Consider the following 25,687-nt stretch of genomic DNA (forward strand, 5'->3'; position numbering starts at 1 on the left):
ATGACAATGTAGGTAAGTTAACAAGTTCCATTTCTATTGAAAAAGCAGGTGCGTATGACAAAAAGCTATAGCTAGACTTTAATTTATCTCGGGGAATGGTCATAAAAAGTGTCACGTGTTTTATGCCTTATGTCGATAGATACGACTCATCATTTTAGACGATTTTTGTTTTGATTTATGCTCTGTTTTTAGCTCTACTGGTCAGAGACCAGAAGAGCTTATGCGATAGTAATGCGTCCGTCGTCCGTCCGTCTGTCTGTCTGTCTGTCTGTCTGTCCGTCCGTCTGTCTGTAAACAATTTTTCAAAATGCTACTCCTCCTACAGTTTTGGTCTGATTTCAATATAACTTGACACACAAGTAGACTACACTAAGATACATAATTCTGTGTATCGGTTTTTGATTTCGATGAACAGTGTTGCCGTGGTTACTAAAAATAGAAATTTCTGTGAAATTCTTTCAAAATGCTACTCCTCCTACAGTTTTGGTCTGATTTCAATATAACTTGACACACAAGTAGACTACACTATGATACACAATTCTGTGTATCGGTTTTTGATTTCGATGAACAGTGTTGCCATGGTTACTAAAAATAGAAATTTCTGTGAAATTCTTTCAAAATGCTACTCCTTGTACAGTTTTAGTCTGATTTCAATATAACTTGGCACACAAGTAGACTACACTAAGATACACAATTCTGTATATCGGTTTTTGATTTCGATGAACGGTGTTGCCGTGGTTACTAAAAATAGAAATTTCTGTGAAATTCTTTCAAAATGCTACTCCTTCTACAGTTTTGGTCTGATTTCAATATAACTTGGCACACAAGTAGACTACAATAAGATACATAATTCTGTTTATCGTTTTTTGATTTCGATGAACGGTGTTGCCATGGTTACTAAAAATAGAAATTTCTGTGAAATTCTTTCAAAATGCTACTCCAAACACAATTTTAGTCTGATTATAATATAAATGTGGCATGCAAGTAGACTGCACTAAGAACATAAAGAGACTTAATTAATTAAGGATCATTATTCTATTTATTGCTGTTGAAAAGTTTCTACTTTTCTCTTCCTTTGCTATAAGTACAAACCAGTAGAGCTTCAGTCTCGATAGAGACTTCTGGTTTTAAATATATACCTGTCAGAAATGTCTTAAAAAATTGAAAAATATTGCAATAATTGTAAATAATCAGTTTTCTTAGTATTTTCTTGTATATGCATGTATATTTATAAAGGAACATACTACGTGTATTAATTTTGAGTTCAGTTGAAACAAAATAGGAATGAAGGATGTTAAAACCTCTAAAACCAAATTTGCCCCAAATGTATATGTTGTTCTCTCGTTTACGTACATTGAGCTGTTAAAAATTCCATGTAATTAATGCAGGTGTTTCTTTGGAGACAAATATAGTATACCTATGAAAGGATTACCATAGGTGCTTACTGATAGGAATTGATTTAAAGAAACTTTATTTCCCATCGATCAAAATTAAATGAACTTGTTGGATTCCCTATATTAATTTAATCTAAAAAAAGCGAAGATAAGGAACAGTGAGAGAACTTAAGATGCCAGACAAATATTATAAATCTTTGAACAAGGTATAAAACACGAGACCCACTAGTCTCCAGAAGTAGAATCAGTTGACTAGGACGAGTGAGCATCCTCTCGTAGTCGGTCACACCCACCATGAGCCCCATGTCTATTAAGGTGGATGGAACATTCCGTCGTCAGATTTTGTTTAAAACCAACTATTAGTCTCAAAGATGTCAGTCAAGGAAAGACATGCTAATTTCTAAATGCAGACAAACCCCAATTAAAAAAGAATCATCAAAATTTAACTTTTATTCAGTATCTTTGAGTGATGCAATGTATGACAGTACTGTTTCATTCCTCATCCGGGCAGTATTGCGTCTCTTGTCCTAGATCTGACCAGTGAAAGTTTCTGTAAACAGGTGCCCGGTTCTTCTGTGTTGGGCGTCGAAGACCATTCTGAACAAGTGGTACGTTATGTACGTCCTGAACCAATCTATACATCTCAAAAGCCTGAAATAGTGGATCAGTAAAAGACAACCAATCTATACATCTCAAAAACCTGAAATAGTGGATTAGTAAAAGACAACCAATCTATACATCTCAAAGGCCTGAAATAGTGGATTAGTAAAAGACAACCAATCTATACATCTCAAAAGCCTGAAATAGTGGATTAGTAAAAGACAACCAATCTATACATCGATCTCAAAATCCTGAAATAGTGGATTAGTAAAAGACAACCAATCTATACATCTCAAAAGCCTGAAATAGTGGATTAGTAAAAGACAACCAATCTATACATCTCAAAGGCCTGAAATAGTGGATTAGTAAAAGACAACCAATCTATACATCTCAAAAGCCTGAAATAGTTATTTGTATCAGTAAACGACAGTTGGGTATATCGACTACGATCAAATGTGTTAAAACTAAAATGGGTAACTACTTAGCATTAGTTTAATTGATAATAATGGTGACAAACCAGTCTAATTTCTGTCCATTTATATCCCAAAGAAACTCAAACAGAGACACAACAGAGTCTGTCAAATCTGTTTCATGTTTGGATATTTACTGACAATAGACGAGAAGAGCCAGTCAGCAGATAAATCGTATTACAAACAAGAAGACTTAATTTTATAGTCCAATGACGCAGAATTTTGTCGAAAATTTCTGCAAGAGAAGAAAACCATTTGCTGTGGGTTTCAACTGGTCACTCGAGACTCGATATCACAGTGAGCTTGAAATAAAAATATACTGTCTACCGTATCTGTTTCATTTTCCGATTTACCGGCTACTTGTATATTCGATAAGTTCCAACTAAAAACTAAATTTTAACAGTAATTTAACTTTAAAGTGCACTGAGACACTGCAAATTTGGAGTAGAGCGAACATGACCCTATCTAAATATTGGGGGTGAGATCAGGTGTGATGGAGGAGAGATCTTCCTCTGTCAACCGTTCTTTAAGATGCCCTTGTTTGCTTATTTCCGAATTTCTGGACCCTGTGCTTTTTGCAATAATCACAGTTTAAGTTTTCGATTTCTTTCGAAGATTGATCACTGTTTATTATCCGTCCCTTTGCATTGTTCGAATGTAGAGCATGACTTTGCGTATTGAGTCAACCCCAGGTGGTAAGGGAGGTTGACGATGAAAAAGTTGAAGTCATCATGTTTATTATAAAACGTAATTGCTCCTATTTTGTCTCGTTTTATGGAATTTTGATCATGAATACTGTTCGATATCCCTATTTGTGTCATTCCAAAATACTTCAGAATTACTTCAGAATATCCAAGATATTCGTGATATCGGTGTTTGAAATCCCAAAATTTAAACGCACCTCTCTGGAGATCCGGATTGGACAGCGCATGACGATCCACTGGGTGTCGTGGCTACAGGGGGGCGTGGTGAGGGAGCCCTGATACATGTAGAAGCTCCAGTCATAGGGCAGCACGTCCAGCGGTGAAATGTACTCAGTCAGATAAATGTACTCACGGTTAGCTACAAAAGTGACACATGGATAATGTTTGGTGTACTATGATATGACTTTAAAATTTGTTTGAATATTAAAGCACTTAAGCACCATTATATTCTGAAATGGTTTAAGAATTACAGACGTCGTGGATTCTTTGTTTTTAATGTCGGTGTAAAGCTTTTCAATTCGAAATATTTTATTGTACTGAAGACAACGTTTCACAATTTAAAGCATGTCCTTGAAAATTAAAAAAGAAAACAAGGAGATGAATATGCGGCATGAGGCCGTACATTACTTTGATTTTTGGGTGGGACGTACTGACGGACAGTGTAGAAATACTTCTCCATCAATGTACTCATCAACTCGGCCTTCTTAAGTCGGCAGAAACAGTACTTCCTGTAGCACTCGTCACTCTTCTCAACACACGGACAGGTCTTATTAAAATCCAACCTATTCTACAATTGCCAGAATTTAAGTAAATCATTCGAATCTCTCATTTTAATCACAAATTTCTGATGTATTGACCCTGTACATACCTCAATGATTTGGTCTTCACTTAACATTGTACTTTCTTTAATTTCGTCATCATCAATCTATAAATAAAATCTCAAACTAGTTCAGTCATTTTGCAGTCTTTTCGATTAATAATCAGAACACTTGAATATTACCGGGTTATAAAGAAGGAAGCTGTAGGCAGGGCATAAACACGGAAGCCTGGAAATTCCAGAGGTGGATTCAGGTTCCTAGGGAGCGTAATCATCCCCAGTTAACATCCTAGCTTTTATCGGTAGTTCCATGTGGACTAGCGTTTCAATTGACGGAAGCTTTCTGTTGTGCTCAACTTTTAAATGTTAAAAATACTCTAAGTCATCATTTCGTAAGTTTAATGGTCAATACAATGACCTTGTCAGCAAATACAATTTATCATTTAGTCAAATGTTGACTGACGTTTTTCATACTTATTGTTGGGCCATTCTATACAAAATGAATTGTCGACATTTTTTTTCTCGTTATTACCCGATCATGAGAAGGAGCACACTGCGGGTGTGACAGGGCGGCAGGGGATGCTCACTCATCCGTAGCACCTGATCCCACCTCTGATGTTTTGAAGATCCGTGTTTGCTCTGCTTCTATTTTATATTGTGTAATGGACTTTTGGGCTTGAATACTGTTCGTTATCTCCATATCTTTCAACAAGAGGACTTTTTAAAAATAAATATAAATGAAAAGCATGGTATTCGCACTGATTTCTTTGACCTATAAATTAAAGTAAAACTGTTATATACATGCGTATAAATTCATATTTTTGATAAAGACAATTTGTTAGTTTCTTAGATGTACTTATGATTTAGGTATTGTTTAAATATTATAATTGATGTACTGGGAATTTGTAATTGAAAATTAATTGTTTTATTTGATCTTCAGAAAGAGCACTGCTGCACGTGTTTGTAATTTCTCAAACTTGACATCTCTCTCTCCATCCCACGGTATCGATGCTATTAGCTCATAATTGTTATCAGGTTTATGGTCAGATCTTAGACTGGTGTTTCTTTGAATTTGTTATGCTTACTCAAATTGTTTCCTGTGTTATAAATTAATGTCATTGAGCTTTCCCCAAACTTTACTACTGTCTTTTAACTTGTTTCATTGGTTCATTTATGAAATGTGGGAGGAGTTGTCAAAGATGAGACGTGCCTGAGTTTGTTTGTAATTCACTCTCACTTTAGGAATTTTTGTGTAAAAATGTAAATTTTGATTTTGTACTTTTGGACTTGAATAAATTCTAAACTTTAACCAGGAATTATCATTTCAAAACAATATAATTATTACATGGTGGAGAATCTAAAATTTCATTAGTAACTTTGGATCTATTGTATTCACCTTTTCTTTTTATTCGGACTACATAAACTGACAAAAATGTATAGACCAGAAAATTATGTGTCTCCAGCACCAACAGATTTGAACATGGATGATTGGGAGGATGCTTTACAACAAGCCAAACTTGGTGAGGCGTATGGATACAGGACGAGCCACCCTAACACTGTAGCTGCAGTCCGTTTCGAGGAGAAGCCTAGCCGTGGTCGAGATGAACAGCTCTTCCAGATGATGAGGTCCATTACTGACAGGCTGGACAGACTGGAGGCTCCGAGTCGCGACCGTCCAAGAGGGATGCAGAATTACATGTACAATCAAGACCGCGCGAATGTCCGTACGTGCCACAGTTGTTCGGGTGAAGGACACATTCAACGAGTGTGCAATTGGAACGGTAATGGTGGAAAGAAGCCCAATGCGAAATTAAGCCAAACGTGCTATCGACACGCGACCGCAACCTAACTTATGTCGTCTTTATACAATGTATTAAAATGATTATGAACACTTGAAAAAAAAAATGTAAAAACAGAAAAACATTAAAAAAAAAATGCATGTTACATTTGTGTATACTGTTGATATATTTTATTTTTTTTTGTTTGCATAATATGTTTGTTTGATACTTTTGATCTGTATTAATTTACAGTGTTTCATATGTATGTTTATGTAATTACGGATGTTTTATTCCACAAGTATTACAGCTTATACATATTGTTGAAAACGGTAGAAATTGAGAAGGTAGGAATTACTAGTATGCGATATTTGTGGCATACATCGTGTGATATGAAAGTTTTGCGCTGGTTTGATGTCATTGAGCTTTCCCCAAACTTTACTACTGTCTTTTAACTTGTTTCATTGGTTCATTTATGAAATGTGGGAGGAGTTGTCAAAGATGAGACGTGCCTGAGTTTGTTTGTAATTCACTCTCACTTTAGGAATTTTTGTGTAAAAATGTAAATTTTGATTTTGTACTTTTGGACTTGAATAAATTCTAAACTTTAACCAGGAATTATCATTTCAAAACAATATAATTATTACAAAACACAATGAGAGATTTACCTCGACCATTATACCAATGACGACCAGTCCGTCTTCCATGTCCTTTGCGTCGCCTACATTTTTGTATTTATCATTGAAGAAGACGACATGAGCCTAGAATGAAAAGAAAACTTCAAATGTAAAAAACAATAAAGATGCACCGCTTTGAACCTGTTCACCTTTTCATGTAACATCAAAGAAAACATCTATATGAATTTGTGTTTTCTCTTCAATGTAATGTGTATCAATTTTTTCAACCATACATGTATTTGTTCAATGCATTGTATACCTCCATTGGATAGAAATCTCCATCAATAGAGTGTTCTGATCCCCGTTTCTCTTCAGTACCGATGTGAAAATGAATTTCCTCAAATACGTACTTGTCTGACCCTCGTTGTGGTACGTTTGTGAGGGAAATAGTACGTGATTCTGTGCTGAAGTGGGGGGAGTGACCTTAAAAAAAGTTTGAATTGTTACGTGGATTCGCCATCTTGTTATAAATAACCATATATTATGTAGCCCTGGAAAATCCAAAACGGGATCGGGTACCTATATATATCGATAATTTTTCAATGTTCAATATTCATGTTCATTACTACGTATAGTCTGACACATCTGTTTCATATAAGCTCATTTCATATGAAAAAAAAATAATGTAATCTAATAACAAAACTTTTCGATAAACGTGAATACTTACACTTTTTAATCGTCAACTTCCTAGCTTACTTATGCAGCAATATAACCTATTTCATTTGATATGCAAAACCTTGCTCTGCGTGCGAAGTTTATAAAACAATTTCTTATATGAGGCAAGCTATTAACAGATTAACGTACAAGGAGATGAAGCAACATAAATTATCAGAAGTCATCATTTTGCAAGTTCTATGGTCGATACAGTATGATCTTGTCAGCCAAAACGTCTATGGCCATTAAGAGGAATTCTGACTGATGTTTTCATACATAATTGTTGTACCAGTTTTTCATTTGCCCTTTCATGACAACGAGCACGCAACAAGTGTGTCAGATTGAAAGGGGATGCTTACTTATACTTCTCCATGGCATCTGATCCCACCTCTGATGTTTTAGAGTTATTTGTTTCTCCTATCCCAGAGTTATATTGTTTCGATGGATTTTTAAGTGTCCTTATCTCAATATTTAACGTGACATTAAATAAATTCTTTGAGAAAATACATTTAGGAAATAAATACCCTACACCTGTATAATTTTGTATATTTTTCCCTACCATTGTTTCGTATCTTCCCAGGTACTCTAGTACACAGATTCACAAAATGTAAGGAAATATGCGGCCAGTTTATTGTGTTTTGGGTTTTAATGTTGATTGGCGATTGAAATTGCCCATTACATTCATGCCAACATGACGTCACCAGATGCCACTGTGAAGGCCCTGAAAAGTTTGAGAAATAAATCCTGATTCTGTTTGGTAAGAATCAAATATTGTGTGTATACTTCATTTTGGCTTGTATTCACACATAGTTTACACCAGGGTCACAATTATAAGAATGGCGTGCATTTGTTAAAAACTGTGTTTCTTGGATCTAAGTCAGTACACCTCATAGTTAATTGTCTAAGCTTGAGTTAGTGTAATTCAAAAACTGAAAGACAGATATGTATAAAATGAAAGTCATTGCACAAAAACCTTATTTGGACACTTAGTTTTTGAAAAATTATTTTTTAAGAGTAAAAGATCTTTGGTGAAATGCGGATATAATTAATTCGAACTTCATAAAAAAAATCTTTACCATGGCATCCAAAGCGATTGTAGCTGAAGTGAGCTGATTTACAATCCTCCTCAAAACAGAGACCGAAGGCTTGTCTGTCTCTTGAGTACAAAGAGGTCGCGGAGGCAGACGACCAAAGAGGCAACAGCAGACGACACACTAACCAGCAGAAAAGCACCATTCCAACATTAGTAAGAACAATTTATCTTGCAATGGCCTCACTAGAAGACTAGAGGCAATGGACACTACCAGCTTGGAATTGACTTACGACACATGTTACATTCATGTGTGCTGATCAGCCAAGGAAAGGAAAATATAGGAAAATCTGCATAAACACATGTTGTACAAAACACTTGTTTCTTCGTGCTTTAGATGACTGAAGGATTATACAAACCGTTTTTCTTTTATGATGAAGCTTTCATGTTGAATCAGTCATGTTTAAGGATTGTAACCTCTTGCCTAAATCAATGTCAATATGTTTAGGAAGGGAACTTCATAATGAAAAAAAAAAGACGAACAGGGATCAATCTCAAATGTAAATCCTCAAAACAATATGAATCGCCAACGTGACAAACACACCAAAAGACAATAGAGGTGGGATCAGGTGTCTAAAATAAAAATAAAAATAAGCACCCCCTTTCGCCTGATAACCCCCCCCCCCCCCGTAAATCCTTTTTTCTTATATGGTGAAGTGATCAATTCTTAGACCATATAAAGTGTGTGTGTTAACATATAATCACATTTTTATCTTATTTTTGCTATTATAACAGTCGAAATGACGAGGGGTCTAAGTCCATGATTCTGAACAAAAATCTCATTAACTCATACCGACGACGTATTTTCAATTAACAATTGGTAACTTCCATTCTTATGTCGATACGATACGAGGGCTGTTCAATAGGGAGAGATATGGAGATAACGTAGGGCATGCATTTGCGTATCGAATCAACTGAGATACTAGCATATATACTCCGTATGCAGGTGATGAAGGTATATTGCTGCATAAGTAAGGGAAGTTGACGATAGAAAAGTTAAAGTCATCACGTTTATCATATAGCTTGGTTGTTAGATTACCATAACGTCTTTTTCAAGTAAAATATCCAAGTATGAAACAGATGTGTCAGACGCTGTGGTATCTTTTAAAGTTTTATCTCAAGCTCACCAGGATATATCGTATCGACGTAGGAATGGAAATAACCATTGTTAATTGACAAATTGACATTGTGAAATTCAAACGGATAATGAAACTTGAATCCATTGCTTAAACCCTCGAAACACATATATACGATAAAATGCACTCCACAAAAATAGCCAAGGTCTGAAAAGAGCAAAAATTGCAAAAGCCAAAAAAAAAAAAAAAAATCTTTCATATGCCATTTTCTTTCATATTAGTGGTTTTGTTCAAATTCTTATTCGGGAAGGCAGATCAATTTCTGGAGAAGTATAGAAAGCAAACTTCTAAATAAAAAAAAAAAAAAAAAAAAAAAAAAAAAGGTTTTTGAGAGGATGGAACCAGAATCAGAAATCCACTACACTGAATTTCTTCATGACAGCGTCCAAACCCACACGCCATGAAGAATAAACGAGTTTTGGGGATAAACAGATAGTTAATGTTTTGTCACACCAACAATAGTTCACCCTTTGACTTGTTTCATTTTCCAAACTTGAAAAAAAACACCTTTCAGAAGGAAGAAATAAGTCCAGGAAACCTGTAGGATCTGTCATATTTCAGTATACGAAGAGCCATACTCAAAAATGTGTTCTAAAACTATCAGAAATTGGATAAAAATGTTACGGGCATGTGTTTTATTTAAAAGAGAATATTTGAATGGAATCATTAAGACTTGCATGTAATCATTGAAAAGCGTTTTTGTTCCTTTCCAAACACATAGGACATTATTTATTCAACAGCCCTCGTAGATCCCGGTGAGCTTGAGATAAAAGATACCACAGAATCGGACACATCTTTTTTCATATTTGGACATTTTACTTGAAAAAAAGCTAAAGATGTTAAATGTAATCTAACAACCAAGCTCTATGATAAACGTGATGACTTTAACTTTACAATCGTCAACTTCCCTTACTTGTGCAGCAATACACTTTCATCACCTGCATACGGAGTTTATATATCTCCGTTGACTCGATACGCAAGAGCATGCTCTACGTATGAACAATTTCTAAAATGAGGTAAATTATTGACAACAAAGTTGATGAAACAAGAATATCACCAGTCTCGTTTAGAGTCATCATTTGGTAAGTTCTATGGTCGATACAATGACCTTGTCAGCAAATACAATTTATCATTGAGTCAAATGCTGACTGACGCTTTTCATTGACGACAGATTTTTCCGTTATTTCCCGATCATGACAAGGAACACACGGCGGGTGTGACCGGTCAGCAGGGGATGCTCACTTCTCCATGGCACCTGACACTACCTCTGATGTTTCAGAGGTCAGTGTTTGCTCTGCTCCTATTTTGTATTGTTTTATGGACCTTTGGTCTTGGATGCTGTTTGTTATCTCCATATGTTTCAAATGAATTTAACTCAAGAATTGCAATTATAAGAAGAAAAAAAAAGAAGAAAGATGAGCACTGAGATCTGTATAATAAATTATGTGTAAAGCAGGTCTCAAAGTAGATTCAGTTAGTTCCTTTCTGTGTTCTATAATGTAACATTACACATTCACGTATAGTTTTGCGCAACTTTGAACCTATTTATTTTCTCTCCCTTTTTAACGCTCATAAGTATATTATTAGAGAGTGACCGGTCGGCTGGAGATGCTCACTCCTCCATGGCACCTGATCCAACCTCTGTTGTTCTATAGAGGTCCATGTTTGCTCTTCTCTTTTGTTATGTTTAATGGACTTTTGAGCTAGAATTCTGTTCCTTATCTCCAAATTTTTCATGTACGTCTAAATAAGCACATAAATGTACGGGATAATTCACTTCTTAAGAAAGCAATGGTTTTACTCAACTCTTGTGATCATGAATTAGGAAACTGAGTAGTAGATTTTGAGTATTAAATAACCTTAAAGTTAATATAGAAAAGATTTTATAAATTAATATATATTATGTAAAAATTTGCTCATTGTGTATATGCTGCATACAATTCAGAACTGCAATTTTTAACAGTTTAATTAACAGACTTCATTAGAATAAACTTTCATTGAAATATCTTAGTAACTTCAAAAAAACATTCGTTAATTCATCACATGACTTTTTTTATTGAACATATATGAACAATACATTAAAATACGTATAAATAAACTGAGAAAGGCTTTTTTTAACAAAACAAATATAATTTAAATAAAATACATAAATGTGAGCAATAATAAAAGTCAGAAATACTGAATGGTTCTGATATAAATTCTCCATTGCTATAATGGAGAGGAAGTGAGGACTTTAATTGGCACCATACCGGTAGAATCCCTTGTATTTGGGGGACACGTTCAGACCCATCTTTCTGGCGACGTCTCCTCCCTGGTAAGACGGGGAAGCGGGCTGGACAGGGGGGTCTGAAAATCAGGACAAGTCATGTTAATATGGTACCTCTAGACAAAGTATGCATATAATCTGTCATCATTTGAACGTATTTTTTTCATTTAATTTTTACTCTCAATTATAATACTTAGTTTGATTTTTTTTAATTAGATGTAGGAAATTTTTGCAAATTTACAGAAGAAAAAGACACTTGAAATAACAAAACTCTACAATCTAGCAAACTATTACAAGAATAAAATGAATAGATATATTTTATAACTGATATAACATAAATGTGCATATGTTTAAATACGTAAGCAACTGCAAGCTGTGTCATTAGTCCACCATCTAATTCGTTGCTGTGTTTTTTAATCATGCAGTTGAATGTAAATAAATAGAAATACTAGTACATAGAAGACGCATGCTATTACGGAGCTTTTTATTACTTCTAAACATCCATCAACTGAATAAGAAAACTTTTTGCATACACCAAATGGACGTATCTATTCGATGAAGTGAGTCAAATGTTTAGTTAAATCCATGTATATACTTAATTCTCATTCCTGTATTCTACACTGGACATGAAAAATATGATCTAAAAAAGATATGTAATTTTGAGGGGCTAACGATATTTTAAAGAAATGAAAATATCAATATTTTGATAAAAAGTAAAAAATATATATACAGTGTATATATATATATGTTTAATAGTAATAAAAAAATTAAAGAAAATTTCCAGTCATCCAATCTGGATTAATCAAAATACATGTAGCTCATAGTAAGCACGAAAAAGACGTTTTTTGCCATGCAAATGGATTAGTTTTACTGTGAATTTAGATATAAAAGTGTATCATTTTTCAATACATTTAAGTATAGAAATCTGAGTAAGTTTTAATTCTAAGACAACGTTTTGAGAGACACGTGATTAAAACGACACAGACTAGCGCATGCGTCTAGACTTACAAGGCGACTCACAAGTGGATGTACCTAATGGTACGAAGGGGTCAAAATAGGCACGGGTAGGAGAGAAGGCAAGGCGCCTGCCGGGCCCCTCGGGACGGTAGGGATCTTAAAGAAAAAGAGAGCCATCAGAACAGACAGACAGACTTACAGTTGACGGACTCGCCCACCGGCTTGGTCTCGGGGGATACTTTATTTTTAATGTGTGGCATCATCGGTACTTGTGATGTCAATGCCTGGTTGAAATTTTCTGAATCGTAAACACTAATCAGACCTGAAGTACATTGATTAGATAAATATTAATTACAATATTGGAAAAAATGAAAAACTGCGTGAAGGCCACACGCTACTGAAATGAATATTTTCTGTAACAATTTAAAGCATATATATAAATTAATTGTAGCATATTGACTTTATATATTAAAACTTAAAAGTTAAAAGAAGCATAAAATTGATTTAAAAACAAAATTACTGGAATAATTTTGTTATTTATAATTAACATTTACCGTCCACGTAGACAACACGACTTCCGCCGTGACCCAGGACTTCCTTTATGTGTCTCCAGCTCCCACCTATCCTTCCCTGTCTTTGTCTGGGGGTAAACAAATAGGCTTTACATCAAACATTGAAACTGGACGAAAAAATCAAAGCAAGCATTTACATGATTTATAAAGTTACCTTGGATTTCCAGGATTTGGGTATCTGTAGGCGATTTTGTTTGTTAAATTACTGAAGGCTTTCTTGAACTGTAAGTCATGTTCCTTTTGTTCGCTCTAGAATGAATGTTTTAAATAAAATAATATTATAAAGGGTTTGATAGTAAAAAGAATCTGTGATTGGCAAAAAATCAGGGAAAAAACTTACACGTGTGAACCACACACCTTCACCGCCCTCTAAACCTGGTCGGGACGCATACCAAAGCATTTTGTAGGTAAATTTCTTAATCAATGACGTCACAATTGCTTAGGGTCACTGGATATTTTACTATGACGTCACAGACGACAATCTATCTTGTTTAGGCTTTGTATAATTTTTATAAATATACTTTACATTTTTATATCCTTTACCCACAGGCACTTGACAATAGTTTTTTTTTTAAATAAAAAAATATATACCCCCTATCTAATAATTCACCGTGAATTATGAGGCACGGGTATTTTTTTATCAAAAGAAAAATAAGTAACGTCAGGTGCCTGTTCTCTGTTTTTAAGGGAGATAAGTGACAGACTGACCTTTTTTAGATTATGCCAGTTATTATCTGACATTGTGACAGGAACGCCATTCCTGGAAACTTTCATCCAATCGTTCATGTTTCCATATGTTGTCCTAACAACGAACAAAAGAACAACAATCAATGCTTGAATAAGGCGTACAGGTTACAGTTAAAAAGGGTATAAACTATGCATTTTAATGATTCACTTGCACATGAAAAGATCGTACCTTTACTATATTGAAGCAAAAATTAACTAGCTCTGTTATGTTAAACAATCACTATTATTTTATTTTAGTGTAAAATTTTAATAACTGGAATTTAAGTGCTAATTCATTTGTGCGTATATCAGGTGGAAATTAAAATCACTCTAATTTCATCAACTTTATCTTGCATGCATATATCATTCACTTGTAATTTTGACAACCATCGCAAAAATCAAAATAGAAGTAATTAACTAAATTACTAACTATAAAATAAAGCAGTAAACTGTATTCTCTGAAATTGTCTTTAACTGAAATTCTACTAGAACTGAACAATGAACCTGATCACGATTACAGTCAGATTAAATTAATTTATAGAAATTGATAAATACTTTCAATCAAATCCACATGGGATTGTTTTTAAAATCTCTGTATACAATGCATGCCAACTACTTTTTGAGAAATCTTTAAAGAGCGGTTACAAAGAAGTAGTTTGGTTTTAAAGCCGTCGATTTGTTTAGCTCCTATAGGGTGTTTGTCCATTTCGAATTTTATTTTCCCTTCCTAATAAAAGTCAATAAACATGATAAATGTAATTCAATGTTTTCCATCCTTGGCAATAAGAATAGATTACTTTGCTATAGAAATTACTTGTATTTAAAACCAAAGTTTTTAATGGCGAGTAAAGACAGATCGATGGGTTAGAAATCGGATTGAAAGTGCATTTATGATGAGGTCAAATTTCCCCTAAAAGAATAAACACCTTAAAATTTTTCACTCAAGTTTCAAAATCTTTGGTCTATATAACCAAATAAAAAAGGCATAAAGGAGTTGCTCATGACTTATCTTAAATATCAATCTAAAAGCAAGATTCAATATCTCAGTTTCATATATTAAAAATCTATCTACTAAAGAAGTATACAAATTGCTCAATAAAAACATGGACGAATTACGGTTTCAACGCCCTTGTATACGATATTTTGCAATATGTGCAAGAGTAAATTATTAAATTCACTGAAACGATATTAAAGTGCACTGAAAGCGATAATAACTCTCATGACTAGCAAAAATTCATTCAAATATCACCTCTCTCTGCGAACGCCCGGGGGTTCAAAGTCACTCCATAAGTACGCGGGGGTGAAGCTCTGGGCGGAGGCCGGTCTGGGTGGGGCCACGACCGTGGGGGTGGGTTCGCAGTACGTGGGTTGATCGCCGTACATGGTCCAGACACAAGTGGTGTTGTGTTGTTAGAAGTTTTACTCCTACACCTAACACTAAATCGTTCCCCCGCGTCAAGTGAATCGCTCGACACACGTTAATCCCAAAGGTGATTATATTTTGTATCCTTTAAATGTCTTTTGTTAGAAAAAAATATCCCCGTCTACCGAACTTCTACATAGACTGTATATGTATATATTTAAATATTGGGTAAATATTTTCTTATCTTAGATGAATTACACTGTTTGAGATTCGATAACAACGATACCCCTTGCATGGCCCCGAAAGATTAAATCCCCTACAAACCATTTTGTGTGTGCTTAACGACTGTTTTATGGGTATATATACCTGCAATGTGTATTGTTAACTAATCAATACCTATTAATGAATAATGCACGTCCCTTAGAGCTCCATAATTTAACGCAATAATTCATACTTTCAAAGTCATGTTTGTCGGAAAGGCCTCAAGATAAGACCACTAACATTTAATACCATAAAAAATATACTAGTAAAAGACAAAAGCCATACAATCTAAATTCCAACAAGCTTTTTTTTCTTTTTCTACAAAACATTGAAAGATGGACTGCGGGCACCTTTTCGCGATATTTAGATTTTTCAATTTTTTTTCTCGGAAAAAATCAAGAAAAAACAAAAACTGTAGCAATTTTTCAGGCAATCAGTTTATAATATTTGATTTTCCAAGTTTTTGTATAGTAATACAAATGAAGATTTAAATTTTCAAAGTTGGACAATTCTTTTTCTTTGCCAAGAATGGAAACACACGAAACAAGTGCGAAGGAAAAACAAGTAGAAGTGAGCGCTCGTATTAAGCGTAAAAAGAAAGGTATATATAGTGACTGGCTAAATAAATAAACTATGTTGCAAGGGCTATTCTACTCCACACTGAAATAGTGATAAATTCAGAATCAACTACAATCATCTTGGAAAAAAAAGTGCTTTTATGTATAAGGTAATATCTAATGACAATACGTACTCATAGCCCCCAATACTGAAATAAAGTGACAAATCTTTGAATTTTCTTAGTTTTCTATTGTAAATCTGCCATATAATTTGGGAAAAAATACAAGAAAGTAAACTTTTAATATTATATATTATGACTAGTATTTCCTTATAATTTTACAAGAATGGAAAGAAAGGCTAGGCTGCTGTTAGATAAAACATACAGAAAACAATATAACTGAATCCTGACAGTCTTACTTGTGTCGACTTAGCGGGCGATACCTCCGGAGAATCGTCTCACTGGTAAAGTCAGGGTTGGGTTGGGGTGCCAGCGCCATGTCTGTCGAACCAACGATCCCACAATGTGCAGAGGAACTCTCATTAATAGCAAACGATACACAAAGAATTACATTCCATAATAGGCTTAGATTAATAAACCAATGACCCTTTCCGAGTGCGGATGTCTCTCGCTCCAATGAGCTTTCATCAGGGGGTGTACTAATTTGGAGTTGCAGTCTCCGCCCCGCCCCCTTACATAGACGATACAGAATGTCAGAGAGGGGTTAGGACGTCTACAGGGTCATCAGCGTGATCTCTATCGAACACTGCAGTGAAGATGAAGACTATTGTGTCCGCGGTGAATTAAATCAGCTCAGGCATTGTATGTATTATATATTAAGGGTACTTATAAGACAATACCCCCCTCAGAACTCTGACATGCTGTTGACGGGGATATTTAAACACTGCATCAACTAAAGCCGCATTATAACACTTTGGCATTCTCATAAAGATTTGATTTTTGTCATTGACGTAGACACATAATTATTACATGAATGAAATAAGATATATACCGTTGACATCTGTAACACCTTCGTTTTAAGGGGCTGGTGTTGGCTCCCTTCTGTTTTAAAATGATGACTAGCTGCAGAAAATAACAATAAAGAGACAATTCTACGCCGCGTTGAATCAATCAGGTTTGTTAAGCTCTCCTGTGATGATTTTGACCAAAAAGGACCTTTCTATTATTCATATTTACTTCATTGTTACTTGTAGAGCTAATAATTTTTTTCATAACCAAGATGAAGTAAAGCCGTCTAAAACACCCAGGGTTGATTGTCTTCTAATGTACAAGCATTGAAATCAGCGGACTAACTGAGAGAATGGGAAACATTTGGGACTCACGTTCTAATATGAGTATCAATAGAATCCGAAGGCCAATTAAAAATTCCGAATTGTCACTTTTTTTTACAGTTTAAGGATACATTTGTTTGTTTAATCTAGCTTTCACATTTTCAAGATTTTTTTTCGTGGAAAATCTTTTGCACAAAACTCTAGCGGGATCACGCAGAAATATGTAGTATATTTATTATACACTACAAATCGAATCAGCATTTTATTGCACCATAAAATTATACTCCGCAAAATAAAAATTATCTGATTATATTTTTATACCTAAAGATTGTTTACACAAACTCCAAAAATGTAAACAAATATTATGTATTAGATTATTTTCCTTAAGAACTCTAGTCTACTAAAAAGGTTAGGAAAAGGTTAAGTATAAATTACATTTGCATTTATATAATAATTTTATAATCTAGCTACAACCCTCGTACCCAGTTAGAAATGTTTGTTTTGTAATTTTGCGACTATGCAGAGTTTTTATAAGATAACTCTCAAGTGGGTTCACTAGGCTGGACAATGGAGTCATTTTACAATTTTAAGGATACATTGTACATGTCTATGCAGTTTTATCAATTTGATGTATCTAACACAGTCACCACAGAGTCTAACATAGCTGTATTTACTACTGAAAGGCAGTGATCACAAACTAAAAACCAAACTTTATGATAAGCTGATGTACTTATCTTCAAATATCCCCTTTTACATGTATATGTAAAAATATACTTTTATCACCTGCGTAGGAAGTTTACGTTTCTCTGTTGATTTGATTCATAAAGCATGAATAGTGTGACAGATCGGGCTCGGGATGCTAGATGAATTACGTCACCCGGACTTTATCGTAGTGCGCTACGATAGCGGCCGAGGGTAGTCCGGGTGATCATCACTATATATAAGAGCGTTCTGCTGAAAGCTGGCAGTTGCCAGTTGGAGCTCACAAGTTACGGTCGGCAAAAGCGTAATTGCAAGGTACGGGATTTTAAAGGATTTAATACAGTATACGGTGGCTAGTATACTGGGTCTAAAGTATTATAGTATTTTGAGGGAATAAAGCGATAATTTACCTCATTATAATTATTTCATCTGTCTGGGTATAAGACAGAAACCTGAAACGTACATGTCAACGACCTATCCGAGTCCCGGATCGGATACATACCTGTCCTGATACTGGTACAGATACATCCAGGACACAGACCAGATACATGCCCATTAATTGTTGTTTATGTTAAGGATAGGAAATCCTTATAATATATGTATATATTGACTCGTTGTTTTTCATATATGCTTTGTCATTTATCATTTCAAATCATTTGTCTAATTAGTGATCTATCTCTTGTTTACATAATCATTTGTTTAATTCATTTGGTTGATTAAGGATCTATACTCAAATTCACGGACCCATACACGTTACAAAAATTGGCGGCAGCGTCGGGATTTGGGTTGGATCCGATTTGTTAATCATATTTTATGATATTTGTTAATTTGCTTTGTTTTCACGATGTCAAGTTTACATGACATAACGCTTATAGAAAGACAAATAGAAAATCTGAATAGGGAGATAGAGCAGTCTATGCGAATGATAGGTCTACAGGAAAATGCTACCAGTGTCCCAAGACGCATACAACAAACAAGGACGGGTACTCCGTTTGCAAGACGGACAGATAGGTTGCTTGATAATGCAAGTACTGAGGATGTATGCACATGTGATGAGACTGATGATAGGTCTGGAGACCGAGGACAGCATTCGGCACGTGGCACAAATACCGGTACTCATCCGGCGACAGATACAAATCAAAATCGGAATAGATCAAGGCCCAGGAATTTTATTAAACCTGCGACTTATGACGGTTCCAGTATGTGGAATGACTATTTGTCTCACTTTGAGTCTGTTAGTCTCTTGAATGAATGGACTGAGACGGAAAAGGGGTTATATTTAGCTGCGTCTCTTAGAGTGCTAGCACAAGGTGTGCTCGGTAATCAGCCCAGGGATGAGAGACAGAACTATGGAAAATTAGTCAAATGCTTACAGGATCGGTTTGCCCCACTGAACCAGACTGAGCTGTATCGGACTCAGCTCAGGGAAAGGAGACAAAAACCATCAGAGAGTTTACCAGAGATGGGCCAAGATATACGGAGGCTTGTGAACCTAGCCTATCCTACAGCACCGGATGATGTACGTGAGATTCTTGCCACTGAACAGTTTTTAGACGGACTGCATAATGCAGAAATGCGTCTTAAGATCAAACAGTCAAGACCTAGCAGTTTTAATGATGCTATACAAAGAGCTGTTGAGCTCGAGGCTTTTTATAAAGCAGAAAGTCGTCGCACCGAGAATGTCAGAAGCATGGATCAAGACTCGGGTCAGGGGTCAAAGATAGATAAATTCATAGAGACCATGGAGAAGAATATGCAATCTCTTCAAAGGGAGATAAAGGACATGAAACAATGGAAGTTTCAAATGCAAAGGAATGGACGCGATACAAGGCAGACAAGAGATGAAATTAAGAAAACAACAGGAAATGGTATTAGTACTCGAAGATGCTACAAATGCGGTTCTGACAAACACCTGAAAAGAGATTGTCCCATGCTTAAAGATACAACCTCTCTCCCGGAACCTAGACAGAAGATGAGAGGCATGACTGAGCATAAGTCAGATGACCGGACCCAAGCCAGAACGCAAAAGACTGATGAACACTCTAGAATTGTTCATTCTATCAAGGAAACAGGAGCTTATGTAACTGCCAAAGTATGTGGGATGGATACCTATCTGCTCATTGACACAGGTGCCACTGTTTCCTTACTATCGAAAGTATGCTTTGAAAACATACAAGGAGACAATCATTCCTTAAAGAAAGTAGACAGGGACGTCCTGTCAGCAAATGGATCCTGTGTAGAGATATATGGTAAAACATCTATAGAACTCGTGCTAAATGGAACAACTCTGAAGCATGAGATGATAGTGGCGGATATATCTGTAGATGGAATTCTTGGTTTAGATTTTCTTGTCAAGTATGAAGCTATCATAAATATGCGCACACACAAGGTTGAGATCTCAGGGATAGAACATCCAATTCAGATGGAGGGTACAGCACGAGAGTACAAGATTGCTTTGGTCAATAGAATAGTTATACCTCCAAGGTCTGAAGTAATGACTGAGGGCAAGATATGTGCAGGGCCAGATGGGGGATATCCTGTGAATATAGGGCTTGTAGAACCATCTGAAAAATTCCGAAAATCGGATTCCGCTATGATAGCCAGAACCCTGGTAAGACGCCAGGAGGCAGTGCCCCTACGAATTATGAATCTGTCATCCACGGATAAGACTCTACAGTCAGGAACTGTTGTGGGTAAATTGTCTCCAGTTTGTGAGATTGTATCATTATCGTCTTCATGCCATGATAAGAGAAGTAGCAAGGAAATGCCAAAACATTTAAAGGAATTGTTTGATAGAAGCACTAAGAATCTTGGAAGTAATGAAAAAGACAAGGCCAGAAGTTTACTTATTAAGTACTCAGATTTGTTTTCTGTGACTGATGAAGATGTTGGTCGAACCTCTATGGTTAAGCACAAGATAGATACAGGTTCTCATCCAGCTATCAAACAGGCACCAAGACGTCTACCTTTCCATATGCAGGAAGAAGTTCAAGAGCATGTATTAGATATGCTTAAAGGAGGTATTATTGAGCCGTCCAAGAGTGATTGGTCATCAGCGATAGTCTTGGTGAAGAAGAAAGACGGATCCAAAAGGTTCTGTGTGGATTATAGGCGCCTGAATAGTGTCACCATCAAAGACGCCTATCCCCTTCCCCGGATCGACGAATCGCTTAATCAGCTGAAGGGAGCGAAGTGGTTCAGTACTCTAGACCTGAATGCTGGATACTGGCAGGTAGAGCTAAGTCCAAGCGATAAGCATAAGACGGCGTTTGCAACTAGACAAGGGTTTTACGAGTTCAATGTGATGCCGTTTGGGCTTTGTAATGCCCCAGCTACGTTTGAACGTCTTATGGAGACTGTTTTGTCAGGACTACAATGGCAGATATGCCTCATCTATTTAGATGATGTCATTGTGTATGGGAAAACATTTAACGAAATGGTACATAATTTAGAACAGGTCTTTGAGAAGTTACAGTCAGCTGGTTTGAAGCTAAAGGCAAGAAAATGTACTTTGTTTGCAAAACAAGTGAAATACCTAGGTCATGTCATTTCGGAGAATGGAGTCGAGACAGATCCAGAGAAAGTTGAATCTGTGAGGCAATGGCCAGAGCCAGTAAATAAGACTCAAGTTCGTTCCTTCCTCGGCCTCTGTAGCTATTATCGGAAATTCATTGCAAACTTTGCTGATATAGCTCGACCGCTTCATAAACTGACAGAGGCATCAGTTGTCTTCAAATGGTCAGAGGAATGTCAAATAGCATTTGATGTCCTAAAAACCAAGTTGACCACAGCACCTATCCTTACTCATCCAGACTTCAGTAAACCCTTTATATTGGATACCGATGCCAGTCAAAATGCGATCGGAGCAGCCCTGTCTCAGATCCAGAATGGGCAGGAAAGGGTAGTCGCTTATGCCAGTAAAGTTCTTAGCAAATCAGAGAGAAGGTACTGTGTGACCAGGAAGGAGCTCCTGGCAGTAGTGACGTTTATAAAGCACTTTAGACATTTCTTGTATGGACGTAAATTTGTGGTCAGAACAGATCACAGTTCTCTTCGATGGTTGCTAAGGTTCAAGGATCCAGAAGGCCAGTTAGCTCGATGGCTAGAGGTGATATCGGCATATGATATAGAGATCGAGCATAGAGCTGGTAGACTGCATGGCAATGCAGACGGGCTAAGTAGACTCCCATGCGTCCAATGCGGATATTTTGATGATTGGGAGAAAGAAGACTTGCATGGGGGACAATCACATGCAAGGGTATTACAGGATGAGATCAAAGACAATGGGACAGATGAATCAAAAAGTCTAATAGAGATACAGGATGGAAGTCGGGATATTAGACTTGTTAAGGATTGGATGGAGGAGGGGAAGCGTCCAGACTACAGTGAAATTACTGCTGAGAGCTATATGGTCAAATCATTGTGGGCTCAGTGGAGTAGATTGGCATTGAAGGATAATTTGCTTTTCTCGCATGTGGGAGCTTGAAGAAAGCAATGACACGACATATCAAATTGTTATGCCACTCTCACAGAGAAGGTTTATTTTACAGCAGATGCATGACTCCAAAACATCTTGTCAACTAGGGGTGACCAAAACCCTGAACAAGATCAGACAAAGTTACTACTGGCCGGGACTGCAAAGCGACGTAAGAGGTTATGTTGCTGGATGCGACATATGTGCCCGGAGGAAGCCTCCACTTAAAACAAAGCGCGGACCTATGCAACCTTTGCAAGTGGGTTACCCAATGGAAAGGATAGCCACAGATATCCTCGGGGAATTTCCGATCACAGAAAAGGGGAATCGCTACATACTTGTAGTCTCTGATTATTTCAGTAAATGGACAGAGGCCTTTCCGATGCCCAACATGGAGGCTCAGACAGTTGCGAAACTGATCGTAGAGGAAGTTATCTGTAGGTTTGGAGTTCCTGTATCCATCCATTCTGACCAAGGGCGTCAATATGAGAGCCTTTTGTTTAGCGAGGTATGCAAGCACATACAGATCCGAAAGACAAGAACCACACCATACCATCCTCAGTCTGATGGTATGGTGGAACGGTTCAATAAGACTTTAGCCACCATGCTGAGTAGTTATATTAGCGAGAATCATCGGGATTGGGATGAGAGCATACCTTTTGTGATGATGGCATACAGGGCGGCACAGCATGAATCAACCGGATACACGCCAAACATGCTGATGCTCGGTAGAGAAACTGCCACCCCTCTGGACATCATATATGACATGCCAGCAACCTGGAAACAAGTACCGAGTCATGAATGGGTGTGGATTCTGACTGATCGAATGGAAAGGGCTCAAAATTTGGTGAGAAAACAGTTAGAAGGAGCTATCCTTCGACAGAAGCATTATCATGACATGAAGATGTCCTATGAACAATTCAAAGTTGGGGACCAGGTATATGTCTATTTTCCCCAAAGGAAAACTGGGTGCTCACCTAAGCTCACTTCATATTGGAGAGGACCTTTTAAGGTTCTGGCAAAAGTCTCTGAGGTCCTGTATAAGGTGAATTGTGGACGCAATGGAAAGGATCAGATAATTCATTGCGACAGGATGAAAAGGTGCAGAGATCAAGTTCTTCGAAGCGAAGATCCAGACCTAGGACTCGAAAGTTCAGAGCTAGGGACAATTGATTTTTCCAATGTTCAGATAGATCAAGAGGATCAGGATGATGACTTTGGGTCATCTAACAGAAACATTGAAGTCACGGATGAATTAGTTGGTGATCGCAGACCCAGACGCGAAAGACGTGCCCCAACTTACCTTCAAGATTATGTCCAGGACTAGGACATGAATATATGTTTTTCTTTAAGTCTTGAATTAAACTTACAAAACTATGCGTGAATTGGCTTACAGAGTACTTATAACCCTGCTATTATTTAAGTTGTTCTGCTTTTTTTCTATGAAAAATATTGATATTATTTGCATTGATGTATTGTCATGTATCTTTGTAGTGAAATCATGGTTAATACAAAGGTGACGCCGAGAAAATCTAAAGAGATATGTCCAGTGTGTTTCATTGAATTGGACGGGAAAGATGCCTGGGCCGCTCATGTGTTGAAGTGTGCTAGCAGCATGTTGGTGTGTGAGAAGTGTCATGTATCCTTTAAGAAGAAGGAATATTTGGTGAAGCACATGAAGTTGAAACATGCAGAAAATGATCATGCGTCTAAAGAGCCAGAGGATGATGAGGCAGGTCCAAGTAGTCCAGTCCAGAATAACAGCGACAGCGGGAGTGACTGGGATGAAGATCCAGGGGTACAGCTGGAGGAACCGTCCAAAGAAAATGATCCTGAACCCCCCACTAAAACCGCTAGTTTGCTGACAGGACGCATATTCAGAAAGCGGACCGCACCTAGCCCAGTACCCACTACACGGAAAGTAGTCTGCAGATCTGAACCTGATCCAGAACCTGATGCTGAGAAGACTGTGGATAGGGGGATGCAGATCGATTCCCATGCAAACATTACAGTGGATCAGGGGACCCAGACTGCAGGTTTTAGAATGCGGGTGAAAGAGGTTACAGTCACCAAGTTTCATGATAATGGCAGAAGTGTGGAGAAAATTGTAGAAAGAGAAGAATTTTATAATATGTAAATTTTTGATTTATGCTGTTTCCTGCGAAGTTTATAAGACAGATAGTCTTTTAAGATAATCATGGTCTTGCTTTCATTTTGCATATATCTCATGTTTTCTTCATTAAAACATTTATCATCTTGTTACGTCATTATTTCATTATTTTCTTTTGTCATGCGAGGACGCATGAGTAATAGAGGCGTGGGTAATGTGACAGATCGGGCTCGGGATGCTAGATGAATTACGTCACCCGGACTTTATCGTAGTGCGCTACGATAGCGGCCGAGGGTAGTCCGGGTGATCATCACTATATATAAGAGCGTTCTGCTGAAAGCTGGCAGTTGCCAGTTGGAGCTCACAAGTTACGGTCGGCAAAAGCGTAATTGCAAGGTACGGGATTTTAAAGGATTTAATACAGTATACGGTGGCTAGTATACTGGGTCTAAAGTATTATAGTATTTTGAGGGAATAAAGCGATAATTTACCTCATTATAATTATTTCATCTGTCTGGGTATAAGACAGAAACCTGAAACGTACATGTCAACGACCTATCCGAGTCCCGGATCGAGATACATACCTGTCCTGATACTGGTACAGATACATCCAGGACACAGACCAGATACATGCCCATTAATTGTTGTTTATGTTAAGGATAGGAAATCCTTATAATATATGTATATATTGACTCGTTGTTTTTCATATATGCTTTGTCATTTATCATTTCAAATCATTTGTCTAATTAGTGATCTATCTCTTGTTTACATAATCATTTGTTTAATTCATTTGGTTGATTAAGGATCTATACTCAAATTCACGGACCCATACACGTTACAATAGTTTCTAATACGAGGTAGACGATTGATAAATAAGCTGATAATATAGGGATATGAACAATGTCCTTGAGTTCAACACTAAGTTTTGCACTCAATACAATGAATTTGTTTGCTTATTTAGTCTGTTGTTCAGGAAATTGTTGACTGATGCTTTTTGTGCAAATTATTTTCAAGCATTTTTCCCGTTCACCATGTCGTGACAGGGAGCACAAAGAGGGTGTGACCGATCAACAGGGGATGCTTACTCCTAA

At 36.6% G+C, this 25,687-nt stretch overlaps 2 protein-coding genes and 1 pseudogene across 6 annotated transcripts; 1 reads left to right on the forward strand and 2 right to left on the reverse strand.

The window, feature by feature from the left end:
* Positions 1-1,886: 1,886 nt before the first annotated feature.
* Positions 1,887-8,327, reverse strand: LOC134238266 (nacrein-like protein; annotated as a pseudogene).
* Positions 8,328-11,414: 3,087 nt separating this feature from the next.
* On the reverse strand, positions 11,415-16,764 carry LOC134238279 (uncharacterized). Of its 5 annotated transcripts, XM_062720408.1 has the most exons (7): positions 16,438-16,764; positions 16,214-16,228; positions 13,821-13,914; positions 13,267-13,361; positions 13,095-13,180; positions 12,740-12,862; positions 11,415-11,663 (listed from the first exon to the last, which is right to left on the reverse strand). In XM_062720408.1, the coding sequence occupies exons 1-7, from the start codon at positions 16,515-16,517 to the stop codon at positions 11,551-11,553; spliced, it is 606 nt and encodes a 201-aa protein (XP_062576392.1). In that variant the 5' UTR covers positions 16,518-16,764; the 3' UTR covers positions 11,415-11,550. The 5 variants fall into 5 exon arrangements, with proteins under 5 accessions (XP_062576392.1, XP_062576393.1, XP_062576391.1 ...); XM_062720409.1 differs by lacking the exon at positions 16,214-16,228 and having other exon boundaries at positions 16,438-16,761; XM_062720407.1 differs by lacking the exons at positions 12,740-12,862; positions 16,214-16,228; positions 16,438-16,764 and adding exons at positions 12,592-12,696; positions 15,088-15,533.
* Positions 16,765-23,987: 7,223 nt separating this feature from the next.
* On the forward strand, positions 23,988-24,623 carry LOC134238287 (uncharacterized). The gene has a single exon (XM_062720415.1). It carries the CDS (start codon positions 23,988-23,990, stop codon positions 24,621-24,623), a length of 636 nt encoding a protein of 211 aa, XP_062576399.1.
* Positions 24,624-25,687: the final 1,064 nt, after the last annotated feature.

This window comes from Saccostrea cucullata, unplaced genomic scaffold (assembly GCF_032062105.1).
Source record: "Saccostrea cucullata isolate Sc308-1 unplaced genomic scaffold, CSIRO_AGI_Scuc_v1 ctg1059, whole genome shotgun sequence".
In the NCBI taxonomy this organism is placed as follows: domain Eukaryota; kingdom Metazoa; phylum Mollusca; class Bivalvia; order Ostreida; family Ostreidae; genus Saccostrea; species Saccostrea cuccullata.